Source organism: Dermochelys coriacea, chromosome 9, assembly GCF_009764565.3.
Source record: "Dermochelys coriacea isolate rDerCor1 chromosome 9, rDerCor1.pri.v4, whole genome shotgun sequence".
NCBI classification, from domain to species: Eukaryota; Metazoa; Chordata; order Testudines; family Dermochelyidae; genus Dermochelys; species Dermochelys coriacea.
Genome location: NC_050076.1, coordinates 50,118,196 through 50,126,237, shown reverse-complemented (window position 1 = coordinate 50,126,237; position 8,042 = coordinate 50,118,196). Strand labels below are relative to the sequence as shown.

Here is an 8,042-nt window from a genome sequence, read left to right as displayed (position 1 = left end):
TACTTTCACCTTTGCCTGGACCTCCACTGGTGTTTTGAACAGGGAGTGCACTTTGTCACACAGCTGTTGACTCCACCCAACCACACAGTGCAGTTCTGTGGGTAAGAGAGCTGTGGTGGGCAACACTATGCTGCTTAGAGAGTCAAGACTAGAAAAACCTCTGAGGAACTTTAGAGGCCGGCATAGTCTCTCTGCACTGGGCTTCTCTGGCAAGAGGGAATCATGCCATCTCCACTGCCTCAGAGGGGCTTCCAGAGCTCTTGCACAGGCTGTAGGATTTGACCCAACATGTGCGCCAAAGAAAAAACAGAGCAAGAAATATCAGACATTGAATTTCTTCATTAATGTCAGCTCATAAACACATTAGTTGTGTGCAAATGTCTTCAGAGGGAGGAGCAAAAGCAGCATAGCATGTAGAAGCAGCACCTATAAAAGGCAAAAAGGCATCTCTAAAATTCCTCCTCCACTTCAATAGGATAACTGAAGAAGCAATCCCAAAAGATTAGGGGCTCATTAATCTACCAAGGAGAAAAAAAAATAGTGTACAAAAAAATATTTAAACTTATAGCAACTTCAAACAGATCTATATGACCAAACAGATCAAGATTAATTTTAGTCTTTACATCAATTAACAAGGTGCAGTAGAAGGAAAGCATCTTATATTCTCACTGCTCTGTGTAGATGAAATTCAATCCTGACAAATGCAAAGTAATGCACACTAGAGAGTAAATGACCTGTTCCTACTTAGGAGCTATACCTGGACATCACTCTGAACAGTGTGATACAGAAGGACCAGGGAACAGTAGGAAAGTGCTAGAGGGGAAATATATAAGCTGAAGGCTAATTAAGGTGTGGTTCCCTGTAGACTAGGGAAGGTGGCTGCAGGTTAATTGGAGTACCTGCAGTCAATTAAGGCCCTGTTAGGAATCTAATAAAACCCCCTGCATCAGGCAGACAGAGGAGGAAGGAAAAAAGGACTGGAGCTTGGAGGTGTGTTGAGTGATTTGGAAGACCTGAGAATTGAAATAAGGGATACCCTGCCTAGCAGGAGAGGGAGATTCCCTTCCCCCCTAGCATCTAAGGACTGAGGGTAATGCAATCTAAGGGGAGTGAAGGTAAGAAACCCACAGGGGTTGGGACTCAGAGCAAGAAACAAACCCAGATCCCTTTCCTCCTCTACCACTTTCCTGGGCTAGTAGTGGGGCCACTGGCACCCAAGAGCAGGGGCAAAGGGTGGCATCTTAGCTCCCTGCCAAGAAAAGTGTAGGACCCACCAGCCTAAAATTGGTTATCTTGCCACAACAGTTTGATGAAGATCTCTGCTTAATGCCAAGTAGTAGTCAAAACATATTAAATGCTCAAGAAATGGAAAATAATACAGAGAATATTTTAGTGTCATGATGTAGTTCACTGGTACACCCTCACTTGGATACTGTATGCCATGGTCGTCACCCATTTGAACAAGGATGTAGCAGGAATGAGGCAAAACGGAAAGTCTCCTTAAGAAAAGGAGACAAATAGGAGGGGCTATGATAGAGGCTTTCAGAATAATGAATAGGATGGAAAAGGTGGCTTTGTTCATCCTCTATTGTTAGAGGAGAACAGGGGGGGATAGTCAATGAAACTGACAGCAAATTTTAATACTGATAAAAGGAAATATGGCTTTACATGGTGCATAGTAAGCATGTGGAGCTCATTGATGCTGCATGTTCTTGTGGCCTGCAACTGGGTAGGATTCAAGAGGATTTATAGGGCTAATAGGAACACCTACAGTTACATTTGATATGATTTATTAAAATGTAAAGTGGGATCTTAAACTGCCATGCAGCTGGGCACGTGCTACCTGGCTGTGTGTTAGGAAGACATTTCCTCTAGAAGGAGGCTAGTCCATAACTGCCCACAAGGGCAGTGGTATGCAAACTCTTCCAATTGCACCCCTCCCCCTCTGCATTACTGTGCAGCCAAGGCTTCCTCAGCAGAGGAGCTGGGCTGAAGGTGGAGCAGGGCACTGGGGATGGGGGAGGGGCAGAACTGGGGATGGGGGAGGAGCTGGGGACAGAGGGGGAATGAGGGCAGAGCTGGTCTGGGGGTGGAGCAGGGGGTGGAGTGGAGTTGAGGGAAAATCTGGCCTGAAGGTGGACTAGGGCTGAATGGGTTGGGGCAGGGCTGGGGGATGGAGTGGGGCTGGAAGCACTGTGCTCCCTCATTGTGGCAGGATTACTTACCCAACTAATTTTCCTATTCTTCCTGAATGATGGTGGCATCTTCTCCTTCCTTGGAGAGGGCTTCATCCTTAATCTAGCAGTGAGAACACATGAATGAGCAGTGATTGCAGGATTCACACCACACCTTACTTAGTGACCTATCACACTCCATACATGTGCCAATCATAAATGCCCCAGTGTGCCACAGCAGAAAGCTGGACTGGATCTATTTGCTGCTTGCTGTTTTCAAGGTAAAACTGTTCAGCAATGACCAGCCTTAGTCACTGGGCTGTGCAGCAGTGTACTCCATAGGTGCAAAGCGTGCAAGTAAGGAACTAGCTGCCCAAACCTCCCTGTTTGTTCCTGAATCATGAGAGAAGGAAGTGGGGCCAATAAAAACCAGTAGGAGACAAGAAGCAAAATCTGGTCACACAAGTCCAACTTCCAAGGCAAGAAGTACAATAAACCCAAGAAATGTGTTTCTCAGGAAACTACATCTCCTGCTCTGCATGTCTCATGTGAGGCTATCTTTTGAGTAGCAGAGTTGCAGACAGAGTTATTTCTCATTCATTAACAATACCATCCACTCAAGAGTCTTGCTCTTGGGAAATAAACAGCTCAGGGGATGTGCCAAAATAAAGGAATACTAATAAGCAAGTGGTGGAGCAGCTGGGCTAGTGCTGGAGCTAGCTAAGTCTACAGTGACACCAGCACAATCCCTCAAAGGGGATTGGCTCAGGCTTCTCCTTTGCAGATCTCCTATGACGACTCCTGTATGGGATCAACGTACAAGGTCTCAACACTAGATTCCTTCACTGTATTTACCATGTTCTTCTGCCTGCACTGTTTGTACTTCTGACAGACTGTGCACTTTTCCCTATGTGTTGGCTATTATCTGTTTTTACAGTCATGTCCACACCTCCAACACAGTTGTCTGGGCTGTCTATTTGGGGCAAGGTTTTGGTTCCCTTTCTTACACTAACTGATTTTATCTCGTTTTCCTCTCCTGTCTATCCTTAATCCTCCATTATGTGACATCTGCATATATGGTTTCTTGGCTCTCTTCCTGCAATTTTGCTGATTTGTACAACTTTTTCTAAAGCTCACAGTCTCTCAGCAAACCCTCTTCCCATCTCTGCAGTCACCATCCCAGAGCACCCACTTGTGGCATGACCTAGCATTTAGGAAACTCTGCTTGGGTCCTTAGGACTTCAGTGGTCTGGTATGGTGGTGACTTGGCCCTCTGGCCGGGTCACATGATTGATAGCCGAAAGGAGTAGAACTATGTCCCAAACAAGTAGTGTCCAACACAATACTGGTACTCAACACATCTTCAGTCTCACCCTGCTTCCAAAGCAGCATCTCCCAAAGCTTCCCCCTGGAGTCATGCTTCCTTTTTCAAGGTCCACCACAGGAGTTAATGCTACTTCGGTAGCTTTTGCACAGTTCTCCCTCTACTAGGCTCTGCCCACAGAGCTTTACCTCCAGACCACTCCTGAGTCTCTTGTTCCCCAAACCTCTAAATTCCTTCCTTTAAACTCTTCCCTGGGTCTGACACTCTCCAGATGTAATCAGCTGGGGCTAACAGAGCTAGTTAACTCCTTCTTGGCCTGAGTGGGGTTTATACACACCACCACAGATATGCAAATGGCTTAAAAAAAGCCCATCATGACCATGTCTGAAATGTCAGCTTCATTCTGCGAATTGGAGCCAAACTCCAGAAATGGCTTCTGGAGGATGACAGAAGTGGTAGATGTTGCAGGGGGTGTGCATATTATACCCTCAACCAAGGTAGATAATGCTTGTGTACTCTCTACCAGGGACAGCTTTATGAGGAGAAAGGGAACCTTTCTTGCGACAACATGCCTCCATGGATTTATTTATTGAGAGCCTGATTACCACTACACGTTCTGCTCCTTGTTCTAAAACCTTCCTTTCTGCCTCCAGCTGGTCCAGGATCGTTTTCTGTAACAGTGGTGCATTGGCTCCTCTTACAACAGCTACTAATTCTCCTCCCTGAAAGGTATTACAAGGCAATCAATCAGATGATATGCTTACTGGTGACAATGTTGTTTTTTTTTTTTATTACTCCCACTAAAGCAGTTGAAATGCTAAACTCAATTTTTATTTTGAGGACAGTATTAATTATGGCAAAATCCAGGTTTAATTTAGTTACTTGAAAAAAATACCTCCACCAAAACTGAATGGGAAGTGGTAGGTGAAAGTAGTTAGTTATTTAGAAGCATGAGCATTGATTTATTTTATTAGAGGAGACAGGCTGAATCAGGAAAAAGCCACTCATTACTTGATGTACTGACATCCATGGAGGAGCTACCTAGAACTCACCAGCTGCATGGAGTGGGGCTGGGTATTACTCTCAGGGGAGGGGATACAGTCAGGTTTTCTTGTCTAGGTAAGGGATACATTGCTTCCAACCTGATCCCTTTCTATTTGCTCAGGTAGATGAGGGGGAAGGGTGTGCAAGCTGGCCCTGGCCAGAACAAGAAGAAATGTGACAACCCTAATAAGTGTAAGGACCCTGCAAGATTTTCCTTGAACTTACAATAGCACAGGTAACCCAGTGGTCAGACTCAACCATTAAGCCATTACACATCTGTGCCAGGAGCTGAATGGTGGCATGAAGGAGTCTTGCTACAGTGTATAGGAATTTGGTAGCATCCCTTTAAATAGCTTGTGAGTCCTCTAGTGGTGGTGTGTGTTCTTTGTTTAGAAACCTGCTCGAGCAACATGCTGTGTATATAGTCAGTAAACATGCTGATTTGGACTACAACATGCCCAGCAGGTTCCATCGTGTTAGGTTTGTTGAGTAAAGAGCAAAACAACATTTCCCCATGGCTTTCTGGTCCTGGGTTCTTCCAAAAGACCATGGGGCACACTGCTAGCATACCTGGGTGGATAAAAATCCATTAAATTGGATTTTCCATTAAATTAAATGCAGATAGGTTTATTAAAAAAAACTACTTAAAATTAAAATTGAAATGACAACTAATGTTAAGGCCTAAACTTCTTATACGCTAGTAAAATCAGTTAAATTAAATACAAAACATAATACTAAGCAGTACATGTTTGCTGCCAAATTTTAAAGAAAATCAAAACACAAAACTGGAAGACGCTGACTAGGCACCTGGAACCAGAGTTTGAAGTGCCAAACCAGCTATTGACAAAAGTAGCCTCTTCTGTGGGTGAAGAGAGAATGCTTTCTTCATTTCGGTTTATGCATCTAGTTCAGTTCAAAGTTAAAAAACCAAACAGGAATTGAAAAAGCATGTAATCTTGTTTCCCCCTCCCCTGCCCCACACATCTATAAATATAAACTAGGGTGAGAGGATGAGAGCTGCTATTTCTAAAATCTTGAATAGGACACGATGACCAGAAACAATCAGTTCAGTTAAGTACAGGTAATACTTTCTTTAATAATTCAGTTTTCAGGAAAAACATGTTTTGATAAACTTTTTCCTATCTATTCAGCACTCTTAAGGTAGCTTTATTTAATAACAAAACCTTTAATACTGTCAGAGTCCATTTGTAACTGAATCTGAATTTCCATCCAAATAGAGCTTGACACAAATCACAATTAAAAAATTAATCACCTAAGAAATGCATCATTCACAGTTTTCTAAGATAATAAAAATGGGGAAATTAAGAGGGTGAATAAATGTAAATTAAGTTCTATAATTGTTTAAATAATGTGTATAAATACTGTGCATCATCCTGGCTAGCAAAAAGAAGTACCAAACTTAGTGTAAAGACTATATTTCGTTGCAAATCAACATGTTTGAATTGTCACCAACCAAAGAGAATCAGTCTTTCCCTAGGAAAATAACTAAAAACTATAAATGTAAACCACAATCGAAATCGATTATTTAAATCCGTTTCCTGCTTCTGGATTCAAATCATGACTTAAATAAGTGATTTAAATTGTTTTGCTTTAAATCAAGCCACGTTGTGGCAGATCACAGTCAGCACCCTTCCTGTTGGGGATGATTGGGAGGTCCTGAGTACCACCCCCACTCCCCAGGGGCAGAGCTCACTCAGCTCCAGGCCAGGAAGGTGTTCTGCCAGAGAGCCCTCTTTCCTACAGTGCCAGGAAATGAGGGCAGCATCTGTATTCCCTCAGGGTGAGCCATTCAGCCTGTGGGAATAGGGAAAAGTTCTGTTCTGTTAACATGCTGTGTATACAACACCATACTCCAGTTTACCATCATCTGTTCAAGCTTTCCAAGTGCCCGTCTCCACTCATTTGACCTCAGCTACTCAGACTGTCCAGCACTAGGGAGATAGAGAGGTGCTAACACTGCTCAAGTGACATCTTTTAGATATACATCAGTAGCCAGTGAGCGCACACTCGATATAATTGAGACATGTATTGCCTTTTGGCAGATGACAAAAGACTCCTGCAACCCTGGTTCCTCACCCCCATTGTTCATCTTCAGTTATGGCCTGAGCACAAACAGTGCTGCCCTGGGCCCTCAGCATGGCTGTAGGCACAAGTCAGTGAGATGCTCTATGGTAGGGTTCTTGACATCTGTGAATGAACTAAAGAGGAGGAAAGCAGATGTTCTCTGGGAGCAGCTTGAACCATTTCACATAGTAATGGATGGAAGGCCATGAGTAACAAGACAAGGTGAAACAGGTGCTCCAAGTTACACTCTCATTAGGCACAGACAAGGGGACACCTGAGGAGATTTAAAGACAAGGCCCTGATTCTCAACTATGTGGGGTTTTAATAAGTGGCCTGTGGGGCTCATTGCACAGGATGATATGGAGGCCAGGATTCAGAAAGAACATTCAGATGGAGAATAAGACCATCCATCCTTACATTAATGAGGGTGATTTTGTCCTTTTAAAGAAGGGATACATACCTTCATGCTTCAGGGCAAGAGTCAACCCTGACTGATGGGGGGGGGGGGGGGAAGAAACTTGCCCTTTGGGCAGGTTATTCTATAACTGCCATTAGGAGCATTCTAACACCTCCCTCTGATGTAGCTCATCCTGGACAATGGTGGAGAAATGACACCAGCTTAACTGGACCTTGGTCCTGATCCAATATGAATATGGCAAATTCTATAGTCCTGAGGAACAACCCTCCTATAGCTCTCTGAATCATCAGTTCTTCATCTCATTTCAAAATTCCATTACACATTTATTTCCCCTCACCTATACAGTATATCAATATCTCTCGTTCAGTTATTTATTAATAAAATAACATTGTAATTGGATTATTTACAGCTGCTCTGGAAAGCAACTTAGGACAGATTGTTCAAAAGATAACTGATTGGATATGATGATTATTATGCCCAGATGGTGGGTACATTATAAATACCTAGACAGACACACAGAAAATAAAAGAACTATCATGCATGGCAGCATTTGGGATAGATAAATCAGGTTGCTTTCAGGATAGGATTTTGGCACCAAATTGATTAGCAAAGTGAATGAAAGAGATGGACTATATATCCAGGAGCTGGAGATCAAAAATGAAAACAAGGCATCTTTGGAAGAAAGTGATTGTTTCAACTGGTAAGGTTTATTATTGTGTCCAATTTTAAAATATTTTAACTTACTGCATAAAACAGAAAGATAGGTTCACATTTTCCTCTGTAGTTCTCTAGAGCATCAATGGAATCTACTTCAGCCTAAATAAAACGTAAAACAAATTTGGCTATATCAAAATTTTACATTGTCGAAAAGTAAACATTTTAAAAAGTGTTGAGACGTATTTTTGCCCTATTAGTGTGAGGGTTTGGAAAAGGTACTAAAATGTTTTTAGATGTATACATTGCTTATATTGAGATCTTATTTTAAATGTCACTACCA

The 8,042-nt window shown here is 42.7% G+C and overlaps 1 protein-coding gene across 1 annotated transcript in view; it reads right to left on the bottom strand.

Annotated features, from left to right (window-relative positions):
* NME9 (NME/NM23 family member 9) overlaps positions 1 to 8,042 on the bottom strand; it is a 43,321-nt gene continuing 35,279 nt past the window's right edge. The window contains exons 5-8 of the mRNA XM_043492841.1: positions 7,790 to 7,861; positions 4,104 to 4,220; positions 2,226 to 2,298; positions 1 to 518 (exon numbers count right to left, since the gene is read on the bottom strand). Of these exons, the coding sequence (XP_043348776.1) occupies positions 2,239 to 2,298; positions 4,104 to 4,220; positions 7,790 to 7,861 (249 nt within the window). The 3' untranslated portion in view covers positions 1 to 518; positions 2,226 to 2,238. The remainder of the gene's footprint in view (positions 519 to 2,225; positions 2,299 to 4,103; positions 4,221 to 7,789; positions 7,862 to 8,042) is intronic.